This window comes from Eurosta solidaginis, chromosome 4, assembly GCF_040869045.1.
Source record: "Eurosta solidaginis isolate ZX-2024a chromosome 4, ASM4086904v1, whole genome shotgun sequence".
In the NCBI taxonomy this organism is placed as follows: Eukaryota; Metazoa; Arthropoda; class Insecta; order Diptera; family Tephritidae; genus Eurosta; species Eurosta solidaginis.
The window spans coordinates 127,056,123-127,076,627 of NC_090322.1; the positions used below are offsets into that span (position 1 = coordinate 127,056,123).

The window sequence follows — 20,505 nt, forward strand, 5'->3', positions numbered from 1 at the left end:
AGAACTATGCCCACTCCCTCATACTCTTTAATGCCTTTCATTTGATACACATGTCATACAAACACATTCCAGGGTTTCCCTCGGTTCATTTTCCTACATGGTTATTTTCCCTTATGTTGTCACTATAGCTCTCAACTGAGTATGTAATGCTCGGTTACACCCGAACTTAACCTTCCTTACTTGTTTTTATATCGCTTCAATGCGTCGCTATCTATTAATTATAATCGCTTAAAAGCTACAAAAAGAAAGCTCACTAACTATTTATGATTGTAATAATTTAAATTATTGAATTAATAAAATGTAAATGCAATTAAAATAGTCGCGCTTGCATATGTATGTATATAAGTGTCATGTGTAGATGAGTTTTGTTTTCTTTTTCTTTCCATCAATTGAACAAACCAATTCGCTTTATATTTGCTGAGTCTATGCAAATTCATGTGAGTAGCTAAGTGTTTGAAAATTGTATTGATTGTCGTAAAAAAATTTCGAATGGATGAGAATAAAATTTAATACCAACAAATGTATTGAATTCCAATTTTGTAGAAATAATAGTTTTTTTACGATGTGTTAATGGAATGAAACGAAAATTTAAACCAATCAATGATATTATTTTACTTTGCAGATGGCGCGCAGATATCGCTTACACTTTAACATTTAATAGCAAAATTTTTGTACGCGATCAAGTTTGAACTAAAATATTTGAAATTTAGAAATTACAAAAACAATTAGTGCTTATAGTAAATTTATTATGCAAACAACAGCAAAGCAGTGAAAATGTTTATTTGAAACAGAGTAATGAATTCAAATGATTTTAATATTTTATGGTAATAATCTCATAAGATTTTAGTTTCAGTATTTAAGAAAAATTATTTTTCAATATTTAGTATCTGTGGCTAATCTTCGCATCCGTTCAGTGATTGACAATTATTTTTGAGTCGAACATTTATAAAACAATGTAACTCATTGTACATATAATAATGAATTATTGACCTAACGAAAAATAGTCACTGGCTCACATACAGTGCTGGACAAAAACAAAGCACCACAATTTTTTTGTTTTATCGACAAAAAACCTATGCTGTAATTAAAAATGTGAAGAGCGGAAATTATGACTTCAATGAGCTATATAATGTCCTGGTGAGTGCAAGGTTAGATTAGGTTGGATTGAAAGGAGTGGACCAAGAAGTTGCATAACAGCTCGACACTTTGGCCGCCAATGGATCCAATGTGATGCCCTGAACGGTAAGTAACCCTTACTTACTTATCAGCTACCGCGGATTTAACCACTTTGTAGAGCTAATAAATTTAACTATCGTCCTTAGCTTAGAAAGCTCTGTAAGATCATTAAAAAATGGTTAAAGGAGTGTAGCCAACCTCCACCCACTTAGTGCTAGAAAGTGGCATGGAAGACGATCCATGATTTAATTTTCTTCAATTCATCTACATCTGCGGCAGTAACCGTGAAACCCGCGGTATGCCTGTCGTAAGATGCGACTAAAATACCTAAAAGATTCAAGTAGCACAACCATTTCAAGGGATTGCCAGCGCAACTTATAGATTCTCCAACCCAATTGTCAACCTCACCTACCCGTGGCGAATCCTGTTTCTTTAACAGCCGAGACTCTAGCGACCCCAAGCTTCTCAGTGATCTAGGAGGTGGGTTCCTGAGATGGCACCGTAATGGTGCTTGCTATCGGAACGTACTGGATCTGCGTCCGCCGAATGATTATCAACATCGATAACACTCCCCAAAGCCCCCACAACCATCTTAATGAGAGATCTGAAACATTCAATCATCGACTTTGTTTTGTCGAAACATAGTCTAAGGCCAATTGCGCGCTCTAGTTGTCCGAGAAAATTATGACTTTTTTACCGTCTTTAGGCATAGGTGATTTATAGAACCTGCAATCACCTAATTGCTCTCCACTTCCATGAATAGGAGTACTTAGTTAACGGTCACCACCCAAAGTAGCGGAAAGGGAGCGCCCTTCGCCAGGTGCGCTACCAAGGTAGCTTATGTGGCTCCCTTATCCTCTTAATCGGGCAAGCCCTATCTAAAGCAGTCTTGTACTGCTGAATAAAGGTGCTGACGAGCTCTTTCTGCTCTTCTTTATTTGTGCACCACCTTACCCATTAAACTTTGAGGTTCCAAGACAGAGGGTGGAGGGGGGGGGGGAACTATCCAGTGCAGGATGAGTCGTATCAATAGTTTGTGATTTTGTCCTAGGACATAGATTGTATTTATCTGTACGTCAGGAAGATATGGTATTATGTTAAACGCAGAGAAGGTGCAATGGAGACCTAGAGAACATGAAACCAGCCGTTTAGGGTTAGGGAGCATAACCATTAACAGTTAGGTAGCACAAAAAATGTAATGACGTTGCGAGCTCCTCAAATAAACCTCCAATACATTACCGTTGCGTCCAGAGAACTTTTCTTATTATTGAAAAGTAAACTTCTGCGCAAGCATCGAATGCTTCAGCAACCCATCTATTGCGTAGGACACATACACCGGCGAACAGAAAAATGGCAGTGGCTATTTTTATCAAATTTCGACAACTAAATACTTCTTTGTTTATTTTCGATATTTTTACAAACAACTTATATTAATTTTGTAACAAAAATTATGCAAACCAATCTCGAAAACGTTTTCGAACAACTTCGAAAATTTGAGAACATTCAAACTTTTTGTTTCTTTTTGTTTTTGAGTTCTCTGCATTATTTTTCATAGGCAGCAATTTAAGTCTAACCAAGTACAAGTTAACAACTGATTTCCTAAAATCTTTTTTCCGAATGGTGTTGTTAATTCTGTGTACGTATTTTTATAAGGTTCAAATCTGAAACATCTTTTGGTAAAAATCAATGCGAATTAAGAGAGACCTTCAACTTTGCTTCGTTATACTAAAATTGAGTAAGTAACACTACTGCATAATCGAAAAAATTCAGAGAATATCAAATAAAAAGTTCGAAATTTTGGAAAACGTTTTTGAGATTGGTTTGCATACATTCAGTTAATAAATGAATAGAAGTATTTTAGTAATCAAGCTATTAAGACTAAGGATGAAGGACTAATAGTGGAACGGCCTGAAAATTGTTTCATTTCTGCTCGTTTTTGTTTCATCGAGTCTGGCGCGCCATAGAAGGTTTCGCTTCAATGATTACTTTTCCAATGTCTTATTTAAAATGTCTCAGTTAACGTGTTTAAACGTATATTTTTTCCCACTGAACATTTCTAAAATGCATTGATTAAGTAATTGATAACTACATTAAGCAAAGTGCTTAGAAATGTATGCAAGTTCAGACTTATAAATACATATTGATTGCTGCCCACCAAAGCAACGGTTCAGCGCACCGCTGGCTATTTACTTAATGGCCACGTCACAATCACCATTTCCATATAGATACGTTCAACGCAATCTTATGCATTTCATTGTACGTTGTTTTATGGAGAAAGGCAAATCGGGCGACACGAGCGCCATCTGACATAAAAAAGTTGGCAATCTTCAAATTTTGCTCCATGTAAAGCATAATCAGAAAAATTCAACATTTGCTTTGGCTATGAGTGCTTTCACACATTGCAAGTGAAAATATTATTACCACTGTTTGGTACTTTTCTAACGTTTTTACCAACTAAAAAGGGCATTTTCCAAAAATATTAGGAGACAAAATATGTTATCAAGTATTTTCTTGCATTATAACAATGTTTATAACAGTGCTTCGCGCAGTTTTGTATGTGAATGGGTCTGAAGTTTCTTTATATTTAAGAGCGCAACATCTTGCGTGATTGTAGCGATGTTACTAGTAACGTCCCAATGACGCGTGATCTAGATACGTATAGAAATTTCGATGCAAATGCAGCAACAACGTTTTGATCCTGATATTTATAAGGTTCAATTTCGTTTTGTTTTCTGTAGTAGATTTTTTGACAACTAACCACTTTTGAGTTGGTAGCACTGAAATAATTATGTGTACAATGCGTATACATTAAAGATTCCACCATATTTAAAAGCAACAAGTAAGGAAGGCTAAGTTTGTGTTTAACCGAACATTACATACTCAGCTGCCGAATCACAGCTTGCAAAACTTTTAAATTACCTTCCTTTAAAAGTGGGAGGTGCCACACCCATTGTCCAAAATTTTACAAATTTTTTATTCTGCGCCATAAGGTCAATCCACTTACCAAGATTCATTGCTTTATTCGTCTTTGGTAATGAACTATCGCAGTTTTTCTGTTTTTCCAAATTTTCGATATCGAAAAAGTGGGTGTTGTTATAGACCGATTTGTTTAATTTTAAACAGTGATCTGAGATGAGTGCCCAGGAACTGACATACCAAATTTCATTAAGATACCTCAAAATTTACTCAAGTTATCGTGTTTACGGACATATACTCTGTGAGCTCTGCTCAGCTGAGTATACAAATACGGCAAGAGTAAACACTGTTAGGGAAAAGAGAATGTGGACCACCACCATCAACCAAACAGATGTTTTATATTAGTGCTGCCAGCTCTCATAAAGTTAATCCAGATCGTTCCAATGAGATTTGACCATGAGCCAGAGCTCGATAACTCAATGGAATGCTCCTACTGTCATGCATAAGATTGCGTTGAACGAACCCACATACATTTATGAAACAGTTCATTCTGACGCGGCCATAACATTGATTGCTCGCTAAATGCAATGGTTAAATGCACATTGGCCTCTAATCAATTGACTATTATAATTTCTTATAAACTTATTAAGTCTATCGCAGCCACTTTATGTAACACACAGTATGTACATACATATATATCTTGTTGTATTTGTGTTTACATTGCCACTGGCACTTAGCCAGCGCTGTAATAAACACAGAAGCCATCAATGGACAGAATTAATTTCTCTTTTCCCAACGGTATTGTTATTATGATTTTCACTTGTTTACTTTTCATTCATTTAATTTGGTAAATAAATTTATCTTAATACATGTGTGTATGTATGTCCATATGTCAGTGCTCTGCAATGTTAAAGTTTAGAATATCATCATATCTTCTCTGGGTTTGAGGTCAATTGTTGGTAGCGTTGGCACTAAAGTTGCCTTAATGAATGGGCTGAATAAAACTTTATTGTTTTTGTAAATTGCTCGCATTTGCTAAACTCTTAATCTTTTCACTGTTACTTCTATTGCATTTTATTCATGTAGATGCGTACAACCGTGTGTGTGAATTTCTTCAAAAATTAGACCTCTGTAATTAATGTTTGGTCAAAGAGTTGCGTTGATTTCAATTGGGTTATTGTGTTGATAGTTGAACATTTTAATTGAAATGTAACAAAATTAAAAACTCAGTAGCTTTCACGAACTTATGAAAGATAAAGGGTGTATCTGGAAATAACACTAGAACACAATGCTACAAAAAAGACAAAAGTGCAAATAACCAGGAGGTCATACCATATTCTAGTAGCAAAGATCTAAGAATGACTGAATACAAAATTTTCCCCGGACACCCCCAAAATCGTAAGTTAACGGCAAAACCCCGTTTTTCGTAACTTTGGACTCTTGCAAGCCTTTGACTTTGTTGGCTAAAACCTGATTTTCTCTCCGGATCGGGTAACAAGAGATTTAGATCTTTCCAAAGATATATGTGACCCGGCCCATGAAAAGGTGGCTTATGACACAAAAAAGAAATTGCGAAAAACAGCTGTTAAAGATAAACAATGCATTTCTTCAGTTTCTTAGTAGTTTTTATTTTGCATTATGAAGAGTCATGCTCAAAAGGCAAAGCACAAACCAGTTTCTGACCGATATTTTGGCTCCATTGCCATCGAAAAAAATGCTATCAAAAAATCTGAGGATGCTTCACCATCCACCAAAGTGGCGTCGAAGGAACCAAAGGCTTCAGCGTCTTTCATTTGTGCTCTTCTTTCTCTACATTTTTAGTACACTGCTAAGCAAGTTAGGACTTTTTAGTTTTCACCACGTGAAAGCGCGTCTCAAAAATTTTGTTTGAATCATAAGCCACCTTTTAATAGACCGGGTCACATATATTAATTAGGAAAACATGACAAAACTGTGAAAATTTTCAGATTTTTTTCAATTTTTCTCGGGTTTTGTCCCTTTTGGTGCTTTCTGTATGCACTAATTATTTGTAAGAATACTATACCAAACCTGCATTTCATCGTAATTGTGAATACACACAAATGTTCACACATATCTTAAAAAGCGTCTCCGCCACGAAGAAAAAGGTAAACTGTTTAAAATCGGTTGGTATCTACAAAAAAATACAGTCATATTAATCTGCAGAGGGTGATTATAAACTTAGACACCAATAGGCCAAGTAAATATTTCTTAGTCGTTTTGATACACATTTAAATGTTTTTCATATTTTCTTTTCATTAAAATTTTGATAAATCAGTCAGTTTTTAGCATATATAAGTAGATTTATACTAATTACTCATAAATAATTTCCAATTATGCTGCAATGCAGGGTTCGTAAAGTGTTCTTATAAATTATTGCATAAAGAAAGCACCAAAAGTGACGAAACCCGAAAACAGTGAAACAAATCGCGGGTTCGAATCGAGCTCAAGGCCTAACAATAATTTTTTTATCATTATTATTGTTATGATAAATTTTTTCTTAATTGAAAAATTTTTAAATTAGAATAGAAGAAAGAAAAAATTTTAGACAACTGCCAAAGATCCATTTCGGGAACTGCTAAATTCCTTCATCGGCAACGTTTAGGCGCCGCTGCTATAACCATTCAGCCACCACAGCGGTTTTTTGTTTGTCTTCATTAATCCTACTTCCATTCTGGTTCGTGCCAATTGATATTCACAACACTGCGACATCTGTTGCAGAATAGCTGTGAAAATTGGACTTGTTTGTTGGCAATGCTGCCATAGTGTCATATTTTATTGACACTTTTCTCCCCGTGCTCTGGGATGTATTAACAATTTTTGTTGTTATATCGGCCTACTGATTTTAAGATCGCGGGTTCGAATCGAGCTCAAGGCCTAACAATAATTTTTTTATCATTATTATTGTTATGATAAATTTTTTCTTAATTGAAAAATTTTTAAATTAGAATAGAAGAAAGAAAAAATTTTAGACAACTGCCAAAGATCCATTTCGGGAACTGCTAAATTCCTTCATCGGCAACGTTTAGGCGCCGCTGCTATAACCATTCAGCCACCACAGCGGTTTTTTGTTTGTCTTCATTAATCCTACTTCCATTCTGGTTCGTGCCAATTGATATTCACAACACTGCGACATCTGTTGCAGAATAGCTGTGAAAATTGGACTTGTTTGTTGGCAATGCTGCCATAGTGTCATATTTTATTGACACTTTTCTCCCCGTGCTCTGGGATGTATTAACAATTTTTGTTGTTATATCGGCCTACTGATTTTAAGATCGCGGGTTCGAATCGAGCTCAAGGCCTAACAATAATTTGTTATCATTATTATTGTTATGATAAATTTTTTCTTAATTGAAAAAATTTTTAAATTAATTAATGAAGACAAACAAAAAACCGCTGTGATGGCTGAATGGTTATAGCAGCGGCGCCTAAACGTTGCCGATGAAGGAATTTAGCAGTTCCCGAAATGGATCTATACAACGAGCTTTGGCAGTTGTCTAAATTTTTTCTTTCTTCTATTCTAATTTAAAAATTTTTTCAATTAAGAAAAAATTTATCATAACAATAATAATGATAAAAAATTATTGTTAGGCCTTGAGCTCGATTCGAACCCGCGATCTTAAAATCAGTAGGCCGATATAACAACAAAAATTGTTAATACATCCCAGAGCACGGGGAGAAAAGTGTCAATAAAATATGACACTATGGCAGCATTGCCAACAAACAAGTCCAATTTTCACAGCTATTCTGCAACAGATGTCGCAGTGTTGTGAATATCAATTGGCACGAACCAGAATGGAAGTAGGATTAATGAAGACAAACAAAAAACCGCTGTGGTGGCTGAATGGTTATAGCAGCGGCGCCTAAACGTTGCCGATGAAGGAATTTAGCAGTTCCCGAAATGGATCTTTGGCAGTTGTCTAAAATTTTTTCTTTCTTCTATTCTAATTTAAAAATTTTTCAATTAAGAAAAAATTTATCATAACAATAATAATGATAAAAAAATTATTGTTAGGCCTTGAGCTCGATTCGAACCCGCGATCTTAAAATCAGTAGGCCGATATAACAACAAAAATTGTTAATACATCCCAGAGCACGGGGAGAAAAGTGTCAATAAAATATGACACTATGGCAGCATTGCCAACAAACAAGTCCAATTTTCACAGCTATTCTGCAACAGATGTCGCAGTGTTGTGAATATCAATTGGCACGAACCAGAATGGAAGTAGGATTAATGAAGACAAACAAAAAACCGCTGTGGTGGCTGAATGGTTATAGCAGCGGCGCCTAAACGTTGCCGATGAAGGAATTTAGCAGTTCCCGAAATGGATCTTTGGCAGTTGTCTAAAATTTTTTCTTTCTTCTATTCTAATTTAAAAATTTTTCAATTAAGAAAAAATTTATCATAACAATAATAATGATAAAAAAATTATTGTTAGGCCTTGAGCTCGATTCGAACCCGCGATCTTAAAATCAGTAGGCCGATATAACAACAAAAATTGTTAATACATCCCAGAGCACGGGGAGAAAAGTGTCAATAAAATATGACACTATGGCAGCATTGCCAACAAACAAGTCCAATTTTCACAGCTATTCTGCAACAGATGTCGCAGTGTTGTGAATATCAATTGGCACGAACCAGAATGGAAGTAGGATTAATGAAGACAAACAAAAAACCGCTGTGGTGGCTGAATGGTTATAGCAGCGGCGCCTAAACGTTGCCGATGAAGGAATTTAGCAGTTCCCGAAATGGATCTTTGGCAGTTGTCTAAAATTTTTTCTTTCTTCTATTCTAATTTAAAAATTTTTCAATTAAGAAAAAATTTATCATAACAATAATAATGATAAAAAAATTATTGTTAGGCCTTGAGCTCGATTCGAACCCGCGATCTTAAAATCAGTAGGCCGATATAACAACAAAAATTGTTAATACATCCCAGAGCACGGGGAGAAAAGTGTCAATAAAATATGACACTATGGCAGCATTGCCAACAAACAAGTCCAATTTTCACAGCTATTCTGCAACAGATGTCGCAGTGTTGTGAATATCAATTGGCACGAACCAGAATGGAAGTAGGATTAATGAAGACAAACAAAAAACCGCTGTGGTGGCTGAATGGTTATAGCAGCGGCGCCTAAACGTTGCCGATGAAGGAATTTAGCAGTTCCCGAAATGGATCTTTGGCAGTTGTCTAAAATTTTTTCTTTCTTCTATTCTAATTTAAAAATTTTTCAATTAAGAAAAAATTTATCATAACAATAATAATGATAAAAAAATTATTGTTAGGCCTTGAGCTCGATTCGAACCCGCGATCTTAAAATCAGTAGGCCGATATAACAACAAAAATTGTTAATACATCCCAGAGCACGGGGAGAAAAGTGTCAATAAAATATGACACTATGGCAGCATTGCCAACAAACAAGTCCAATTTTCACAGCTATTCTGCAACAGATGTCGCAGTGTTGTGAATATCAATTGGCACGAACCAGAATGGAAGTAGGATTAATGAAGACAAACAAAAAACCGCTGTGGTGGCTGAATGGTTATAGCAGCGGCGCCTAAACGTTGCCGATGAAGGAATTTAGCAGTTCCCGAAATGGATCTTTGGCAGTTGTCTAAAATTTTTTCTTTCTTCTATTCTAATTTAAAAATTTTTCAATTAAGAAAAAATTTATCATAACAATAATAATGATAAAAAAATTATTGTTAGGCCTTGAGCTCGATTCGAACCCGCGATCTTAAAATCAGTAGGCCGATATAACAACAAAAATTGTTAATACATCCCAGAGCACGGGGAGAAAAGTGTCAATAAAATATGACACTATGGCAGCATTGCCAACAAACAAGTCCAATTTTCACAGCTATTCTGCAACAGATGTCGCAGTGTTGTGAATATCAATTGGCACGAACCAGAATGGAAGTAGGATTAATGAAGACAAACAAAAAACCGCTGTGGTGGCTGAATGGTTATAGCAGCGGCGCCTAAACGTTGCCGATGAAGGAATTTAGCAGTTCCCGAAATGGATCTTTGGCAGTTGTCTAAAATTTTTTCTTTCTTCTATTCTAATTTAAAAATTTTTCAATTAAGAAAAAATTTATCATAACAATAATAATGATAAAAAAATTATTGTTAGGCCTTGAGCTCGATTCGAACCCGCGATCTTAAAATCAGTAGGCCGATATAACAACAAAAATTGTTAATACATCCCAGAGCACGGGGAGAAAAGTGTCAATAAAATATGACACTATGGCAGCATTGCCAACAAACAAGTCCAATTTTCACAGCTATTCTGCAACAGATGTCGCAGTGTTGTGAATATCAATTGGCACGAACCAGAATGGAAGTAGGATTAATGAAGACAAACAAAAAACCGCTGTGGTGGCTGAATGGTTATAGCAGCGGCGCCTAAACGTTGCCGATGAAGGAATTTAGCAGTTCCCGAAATGGATCTTTGGCAGTTGTCTAAAATTTTTTCTTTCTTCTATTCTAATTTAAAAATTTTTCAATTAAGAAAAAATTTATCATAACAATAATAATGATAAAAAAATTATTGTTAGGCCTTGAGCTCGATTCGAACCCGCGATCTTAAAATCAGTAGGCCGATATAACAACAAAAATTGTTAATACATCCCAGAGCACGGGGAGAAAAGTGTCAATAAAATATGACACTATGGCAGCATTGCCAACAAACAAGTCCAATTTTCACAGCTATTCTGCAACAGATGTCGCAGTGTTGTGAATATCAATTGGCACGAACCAGAATGGAAGTAGGATTAATGAAGACAAACAAAAAACCGCTGTGGTGGCTGAATGGTTATAGCAGCGGCGCCTAAACGTTGCCGATGAAGGAATTTAGCAGTTCCCGAAATGGATCTTTGGCAGTTGTCTAAAATTTTTTCTTTCTTCTATTCTAATTTAAAAATTTTTCAATTAAGAAAAAATTTATCATAACAATAATAATGATAAAAAAATTATTGTTAAGCCTTGAGCTCGATTCGAACCCGCGATCTTAAAATCAGTAGGCCGATATAACAACAAAAATTGTTAATACATCCCAGAGCACGGGGAGAAAAGTGTCAATAAAATATGACACTATGGCAGCATTGCCAACAAACAAGTCCAATTTTCACAGCTATTCTGCAACAGATGTCGCAGTGTTGTGAATATCAATTGGCACGAACCAGAATGGAAGTAGGATTAATGAAGACAAACAAAAAACCGCTGTGGTGGCTGAATGGTTATAGCAGCGGCGCCTAAACGTTGCCGATGAAGGAATTTAGCAGTTCCCGAAATGGATCTTTGGCAGTTGTCTAAAATTTTTTCTTTCTTCTATTCTAATTTAAAAATTTTTCAATTAAGAAAAAATTTATCATAACAATAATAATGATAAAAAAATTATTGTTAGGCCTTGAGCTCGATTCGAACCCGCGATCTTAAAATCAGTAGGCCGATATAACAACAAAAATTGTGAAACAAATTGTTCATTCTGAAAATTTTCACAGTTGAGCTATATATCGCTGGAGAGGTCTAAATCTCTTCTTACACAATACGGAGAGAAACTGAAAACCAGGTTACAACCAACAAAGTTATAGGCTCATAAAGGTCCGAAGGTACGAATAACGGGTTTTATACCCGTAACTCACGGTTTTGAGGGTGTTCGGGGAAATCATTCTAAGACTTTCGAGATCTACTGGAAAAATGGTATGCCTTTCCAGGTATTTTTTTGGTGTCACACATTGTAATTTAACTGTGGTCATTAAAAAATTGATCATTTTGGCTGACATTGTCAGCGTGTGCTATGTTTTCATTCAGAAAAGTATCTGAAACCACATAATCTCTTATTATTATATATTTGAAACAACTGAAGTAAATCCTATTTTTCTACTATGAAAAATAATTGTAAATGAATTTATATAATGCAATATGCTTTGCTTTTCATTTTATTTTACAGTTGTCATATTGCAGCTTCAATAAAAATATCAATCCACAATATTTCTTGCATATCGACGTGGTGAAAAAAGGCAACAGTAGCAAATAAAATTAAGGCTTAAAGAACATATACAACAACAATAACGAAACTTTAACACAATGAGAAAAATGCGGATCAAAAAGATTTGGTTGACTTTAATGTTTTTCCTTTCACTGCAGGTGAGTTTTTATGTTAACAAGAAAACTATGGATGGATTGTTATTATCCATTAAGTTAGTCAAATAGATTGACATTCAATCAATCCGGTTGTCAATTGAGCTTTAAGCATTTCAGCTAATATGTACATTAGGGCGGGTAGATTTGTGGGGAGGCAAAAAAATCGCCCATTGCTCTGTGAAAATCATATTCTAGGGATCAAAATAAGAAACTTTGCCGAAGGAACCATACCTCTAAAACGAGTCTGATGCCCCCCCCCCCCCCAGATAGGGGTAATTTTTGAAAAATCCCACTTCGCCCATTTAGAGTGCTCCAATCGAGTCCAAATATATGACCGACTCACACTAACTTTGTAGGTCCGACCCACCGATGCCAGTGGCACACCACCTGGAACCCCCCTAGGAGTTCACCATACAAACATTTCAAAAAATCGCCGGTTTTGCACTTTACATGAAAAAATCAGCAAAATGCCTATGTTTTTTCTTTTTGGAGTTAATTTTTCTCTTTAGAAATTTATTTAGTCAGAACATATGTAAATGAAAAAATGAATTTAACTTAGTAATAGAAAAGAAATTAAAAAAAAATTTTAGAAATTACCGTTTTTACAACCCTTTTAAAACCAAGGCATCACTGTGATGCATTTGCATGTCGTAAACATAGTTGTGTGGGTTTTTTATTCAACCGTTTTAAAAAATGAAGGTATCACTGTGACACAATTGCAGATCGTAAAATTGCTTGTGTTGTTTTTTTAAGCCATTTCATTCTTATTACCTCGTCTCGTAGACCATATATAACGCAACAGTTTTTGTGAATGCATTAAGTCGTTGTGTAGAACTCAAAGTGTGAAGTGCTAATTTCAGATTAAAAAATATTTCAAAAAAAATAATAAGTGAAGTGACCATTCCAAATCAAAAAGTTTACAATGAATCCACCATCCTCTACACCGCAAGATGAAGCAACTACATCAACAACTATCGGCAACCCAATGAGTCATATACCCAAGCATGATGTTACTGTTTTTGGTGTGTCTACTGATTTAACTGATCTTAATTTACCAACCCATCTGGATATCTTGAGATATTATTTTTACTTAAGCGAACGTGCTAAAACAGAACAAAAAAAGTTTTCCCATAAATCATTCACTATTCAAGTACAAGATAAGTTGATTGGAATTTGGGAAAAACTTGGTATGGAAATAATGCTGAAAAAAGTGTATTTAATAAATTGAATAAATTGCTTGACAAGTATCAAGAGCAAATCAAGAGAAGAAACAACATCCATTTCACGATTTCTAGAACCTCGTTTACGCAAAATTGTCAATCAAGTAATTAAAGATAATTCATATTATGCGCATTCGGAAAATATCTTGTTATCAATGTTGTTTGATGATAGCAAAGAAAAGCGCGACTGTGCCATCAAGAAAATTCTACGCTATCGAACCGATGTTGACGAGCCAATGGAACTTAGAGTTTATAAAAAACCAGATATAAACTTTAATTGCACAAGTTATACGGAAATGATCAATTTGAATGATATAAATATCGTATTTGAACCACCATTCACGCGAAGCATTCGGTACGATATATTGAAAGAATATTTAAATCAAGATGATCCACCGTTTAATGATCCAAAAATTCCATCACACATACAAGGAACGGAACGACATGTTCAATTGCTAGCTAGCGTTTCCAAACGGGTTATACCGGAAAATGTAGAGGCTGTTATGGCGACGACATTAGAGAGCCGTGCGAAATTGCCCAGAATTGAAAGTAAAAAAGACTTCAAACAATAATTTTTTTAGTTTCTTTTCTATAACTCACTTAAATTAATTTTTTCATTTACATATGTTCTGACTAAATAAATTTCTTAAGAGAAAAAATAGATATTATTATAAATAAATAATAAATCTAATCTAATATCTAATATCTAATCTAATATATATTATAAATGGGAAAGTTTGGATGTTAAGATGTTTGGATGTTTGGATGTTTGTCCAGACGTTTGTCTTTGTGACTCAATAACGCAAGAACGGCTGGACCGATTTGGATGAAATTTTGCACACATATAGCCAATAGTCTAGAAGGATCTACTAGCTATATATTTTTCAAAAGGGGCGTGGTCCCCGCCCCCCAGGAACAGTTATAATTTAATTATTATATTTTTTCGTCTTTGCGACTGAATCACGCCAGAAAGGCTACACGGATTTTGATGAAATTTGGGACACAGACAATAGTCTACTAGCGAAATTTTTTTCGAACATGGAAAGAGGGGTGGGGGTCCCAAGACCCCTTCTAGAAATTATTTTTCATAATTTTTACACATAATAACTTTACGTATACTGGCCTTCACCAATATCACAGACTCAAGGTGTCAAATAAGTCGAGGGCTTACAAAGTAAGCAGTGACACCCTCCGCCCGCCCCCCTTTATCTTCCCCTCTGGTGTAAAATCCATAAATTGTTATAACTCAATCTAAATTTTCTCCTAAATCAATAGTTTTTGGTATCTGGTACATACAGAACGAGATCTAGACAATTTTGGAGGAACGATCAGTGGGCCTCTCCTCTACTTCCGCCATCCGCCCTCCATCAATTGTTTTTATTAGCACGCTTTTATTAGCTTTACCTGTATGTTTCTATCTAACTTTTTATTCGCTCCAATGCGCCTGCTGCCTTATTAACATGGTTTTATAATTAGCTTCACCTTATTTGTAATCCCGTAAGGGTCATATCGAGACCCTTCCGGGATCATTTCTGGATGATTTTCGGGATCCGTACGGGATCCCGCCGGGGTAATTTCGGGACTTTTTCGGGACTATTCCGGAATAATTTCGGGACTATTTCGCGATCATTTTGGGACCCTTCCGGGATCATATCTGTATAGTTTAAGGGATCCGTCCGGGATCCCGTCGGGGTTATTTTGGAACATTTTCGGGACTATTCCGGAATCATTTCGGGACTATTTCGCGATCATTTGGGGACCCTTCCGGCATCATTTCTGGATGGTTTTCGGGATCCGTGCGGGATCTCGTCGGGGTCATATGGGGACTTTTTCGGGATCATTTGGGGGCTCTTCCGGCATCATTTCTGGATGGTTTTCGGGATCCGTCCGGGATATCGTCGGGGTCATTTGGGGACTTTTTCGGGATCATTTGGGGGCTCTTCCGGCATCATTTCTGGATGGTTTTCGGGATCCGTCCGGGATCTCGTCGGGGTCTTTTGGGGACTTTTTCGGGATCATTTTGGGGCTCATCCGACATCATTTCTGGATGGTTTTCGGGATCCGTCCGGGATCCCATCGGGGTCATTTCGGGACTTTTTCGCGACTAATACGGGATCATTTGGGAACCCTTTCGGCATCATTTCTGGATGGTTTTCGGGATCCGTCCGGGATCCCGTCGGGGTCATTTCGGGACTTTTTCGCGACTAATACGGGATCATTTGGGAACCCTTTCGGCATCATTTCTGGATGGTTTTCGGGATCCGTCCGGGATCCCATTAGGGTAATTTCGGGACTATTAGGGGATCATTTGGGAACCTTTCCGGCATCATTTCTGGATAATTTTCGGGATCCGTCCGGGATGCCGACGAGGTCATTCCGGGACTATTTCGGGATCATTTGGGATACCTACCGGCATCATTTCTGGATGGTTTTTGGGATTCGTCCGGGATCCCGTCGTGGTCCTTTCGGGACTTTTTTTTCGACTAATACGGGATCATTTGCGGACCCTTTCGGCATCATTTCTGGATAGTTGTCGGGATCCCGTCACGGCCATTTCGGGACTATTAGGGGATCATTTGAGGACCTTTCCGGCATCATTTCTGTATTGTTTTCGGAATCCTTTCGGGATCCCGTCAGGGTCATTTTGGGACTTTTTCGGGGCTAATACGGGATCATTTGGGGATCCTCTAGGGGTCGTTTCGTGACTTTTTCTGTTTTATTTCGGGATCATTTGGGGACCCTTCCAGGATAATTTATTGATGGTTTACCGGATCCATCAGGGTCATTTCGGGACCATTTTGGGATCATTTGGGGACCCTTCCGAGATCATTTCTGGATCCGTCCGGGATACCGTAGGAGCCATTTCGGAATTTTTTGTTACTTTTCCGGATCATTTCTGGATCTGTGCAGGATCCCATCTGGGTCATTTCCGGACTATTTCGGGATCATTTTGGGATCCTTCCGGAATCATTTCTGTATGGTTTTCGCGATCCGTCGTTGATTCCCTCGGAGCCATTTCGGAACCTTTTCTGGAGTATGTCGGGGTCATTTGGGGATTTTTTTGGGATCATTTGAGGCTCTTCCGGCATCATTTCTGGATGGTTTTCGGGATCCGTGGGGGATCTCGTCGGGGTCATTTGGGGACTTTTTCGGGATCATTTGTTGGCTCTTCCGGCATCATTTCTGGATGGTTTTCGGGATCCGTCCGGGATCCCATCAGGGTAATTTCGGGACTATTAGGGGATCATTTGTGGACCTTTCCGGCATCATTTCTGGATAATTTTCGGTATCCGTCCGGGATGCCGACGAGGTCATTTCGGGATTATTTCGGAATCATTTGGGATACCTACCGGCATCATTTCTGGATGGTTTTTGGGATTCGTCCGGGATCCCGTCGGGGTCATTTCGGGACTTTTTCTCGACTAATACGGGATCATTTGGGGATCCTTTCGGCATCATTTCTGGATGGTTTTCGGGATCCGGGATCTCGTCGGGGTAATTTGGGGACTTTTTCGGGACTATTCCGGAATAATTTCGGGACTATTTCGCGATCATTTGGGGACCCTTCCGGGATCATTTCTGGATGGTTTTCGGGATCCGTACGGGATCCCGCCGGGGTAATTTCGGGACTTTTTCGGGACTATTCCGGAATAATTTCGGGACTATTTCGCGATCATTTGGGGACCCTTCCGGCATCATTTCTGGATGGTTTTCGGGATCCTTCCGGGATCCCGTCGGGGTACTTTCGGGATCATTTGCGTACCTTCGAGAGATAAATTCTTGGTGGTTTCCGGGATCATACGGGACTTTTTCGGGGTTATTTTGGGTCCCTTTAGGCACCATTTCTGGAAGGTCTTCGGGATTCGTCCGGCATCCCGTCGGGTCATTTCGGGACTTTTTCGCGACTAATACGGGATCATTTGGGGATCCTTTCGGCATCATTTCTGGATGGTTTTCGGGATCCGGGATCTCGTCGGGGTAATTTGGGGACTTTTTCGGGATCATTTGGGGACTCTTCCGGCATTATTTCTGGATGGTTTTCGGGATCCGTCCGGGATCTCGTCGGGGTCATTTGGGTACTTTTTCGAGATCATTTGGGAGCTCTTCCGGCATCATTTCTGGATGGTTTTCGGGATCCGTCCGGGATCTCGTTGGGGTCATTTCGGAACTTTTTTGCGGCTAATACTTGATCATTTGGGAACCCTTTCGGCATCATTTCTGAATGGTTTTCGGGATCCTTCCGGGATCCCGTCGGGGTACTTTCGGGATCATTTGCGTACCTTCGAGAGATAAATTCTTGATGGTTTCCGGGATCATTACGGGACTTTTTTGGGGTTATTTTGGGTCCCTTTAGGCATCAGTTCTGGAAGGTCTTCGGGATTCGTCCGGCATCCCGTCGGGGTCATTTCGGGACTTTTTCGCGACTAATACGGGATCATTTGGGGATCCTTTCGGCATCATTTCTGGATGGTTTTCGGGATCCGTCCGGGATCTCGTCGGGGTAATTTGGGGACTTTTTCGGGATCATTTGGGGGCTCTTCCGGCATCATCCCTGGATGGTTTTCGGGATCCGTCCGTGATCTCGTCGGGGTCATTTGGGTACTTTTTCGGGATCATTTGGGGGCTCTTCCGGCATCATTTCTGGATGGTGTTCGGGATCCGTCCGGGATCTCGTCGGGGTCATTTGGGGACTTTTTCGGGATCATTTGGGGACTCTTCCGGCATCATTTCTGGATGGTTTTCGGGATCCGTCCGGGATCTTGTCGGGGTCATTTCGGGACTTTTTCGCGACTAATACTTGATCATTTGGGAACCCTTTCGGCATCATTTCTGGATGGTTTTCGGGAACCGTCCGGGATCTCGTCGGGGTCATTTAGGGACTTTTTCGGTATCATTTGGGGACTCTTCCGGCATCATTTCTGGATGGTTTTCGGGATCCGTCCGGGATCTTGTCGGGGTCATTTGGGAACCTTTTCGGGATCATTTGGGATACCTACCGGCATTATTTCTGGATAGTTTTTGGGATTCGTCCGGGATCCCGTCGGGGTCTTTTCGGGACTTTTTCTCGACTAATACGGGATCGTTTGTGGACCCTTTCGGCATCATTTCTGGATAGTTGTCGGGATCCGTTCGGGATCCCGTCACGATCATTTCGGGACTATTAGGGGATCATTTGAGAACCTTTCCGGCATCATTTCTGGATAGTTTTCGGAATCTTTTCGGGATCCCGTCAGGGTCATTTCGGGACTTTTTTGGGATCATTTAAGGATGGCTTTCAGGATTCGTCCGGGAACCCGTCAGGGTAATTTCTGGACTTTTCCGACACTATTTCGGGATCATTTTCGGACCTTCCCAAGATCATTTCCGGATGGATTTCGGGATCAGTCCGGGATGCCGTCAGGGTCATTTTGGGACTATTAGGTGATCATTGGAGTACCTTTCCGGCATCACTTCTGGATGGTTTTCGGTATCCGTTCAGGATCCCGTCGGAATCGTTGCGGGACTTTTTCGGGATCATTTGGAGTCCCTCCCAAGATCATTTCTGGATGGATTTCGGGATCTGCCCGGGATCCCGCCAGGGTCATTTAGGGATGCTTTCGAGATCTCGTCAGGGTCATTTCGGGACTATATCGGGATCATTTCTGGATGGTTTACGGGATCCGTCCAGGATCCCTTAAGGGTCATTTCGGGACTATTAGGTGATAATTTGAGGACCTTTCCGGCATCACTTCTGAATGATTTTCGGTATCCGTTCGGAATCCCGTCGGAATCATTGAGGGACTTTTTCGGAATCATTTGGGATCCCTTCCGGCATCATTTCTGGATGGTTTTCGGGATTTGTCCGGGATCCCGTCGGGGTTATTTCGGGACCTTTTCGGGGCTAATACGGGATCATTTGGAGATCCTCTAGGGGTCGTTTCGTGACTTTTTCTGTATTATTTCGGGATCATTTGGGGACCCTTCCGGCATAATTTCTTGATGGTTTGCCGGATTCATTAGGGTCATTTCGGGACCATTTTCGGATCATTTAGGGACCTTTCCGAGATCATTTCTGGATCCGTCCGGGATGCCGTAGGAGCCATTTCGGGATTTTTTGTTACTTTTCCGGGATAGTTTTTGGACCCTTCCGGAATCATTTCTAGATCTGTGCGGGATCCCATCTGGGTCATTTCCGGACTATTTCGGGATCATTTTGGGATCCTTCCGGAATCATTTCTGTATGGTTTTCGCGATCCGTCGTGGATCCCCTCGGAGCCATTTCGGAACTTTTTCTGGGGTATGTCGGGGTCATTTGGGGACTTTTTCGGGATCATTTGGGGGCTCTTCCGGCAACATTTCTGGATGGTTTTCGGGACCGTCGGGGATCCCGCCGGGGTCATTTCGGGACTTTTTCTCGACTAATACGGGATCATTTGGGGACCCTTTCGGCATCATTTCTGGATAGTTTTCGGGATCCATCCGGGATCCGGACGGGGTCATTTCGGGAATATTTCGGGATCATTTGGGGTATCTACCGGCATAATTTCTGGATGGTTTTCGGTATCCGTCCGGGATCTCGTCGGGGCATTTGGGGACCTTTTCGGGATCATTTGGGGGCTCTTCCTGCATCATTTCTGGATGGTTTTCGGGATCCTTCCGGGATCCCGTCGGGGTAATTTCGGGACTTTTTCGCGACTAATACGGGATCATTTGGGAACCCTTTCGACATCATTTCTGTATGGTTTTCGGGATCCGTCCGGGATCCCATCAGGGTTATTTCGGGACTAATAGGGGATCATTTGGGGACCTTTCCGGCATCATTTCTGGATAATTTTCGGGATCCGTCCGGGATGCCGACGAGGTCATTTCGGGATTATTTCGGGATCATTTAGGATACCTACCGGCATCATTTCTGGATGGTTTTTGGGATTCGTCCGGGATCCCGTCGGGGTCATTTCGGGACCCTTTCCGCATCATTTCTGGATAGTTGTCTGGATCCGTTCGGTATCCCGTCACGGTCATTTCGGGACTATTAGGGGATCATTTGA

General features: G+C 39.3%; 1 protein-coding gene across 5 annotated transcripts in view; it reads left to right on the plus strand.

Annotated features, from left to right (window-relative positions):
* Positions 1–20,505, plus strand: part of dy (dusky) — a 96,919-nt gene that overhangs the window by 27,198 nt on the left and 49,216 nt on the right. For 4 of the 5 annotated variants that reach the window (XM_067782871.1, XM_067782870.1, XM_067782872.1 and 1 more), the window contains one exon: positions 12,064–12,260. In XM_067782871.1, the coding sequence (XP_067638972.1) occupies positions 12,201–12,260 (60 nt within the window). In that variant the 5' untranslated portion in view covers positions 12,064–12,200. Of the gene's footprint in view, positions 1–1,178; positions 1,243–12,063; positions 12,261–20,505 lie in introns of those variants that run through there. The other variant, XM_067782874.1, reaches the window with a different exon arrangement.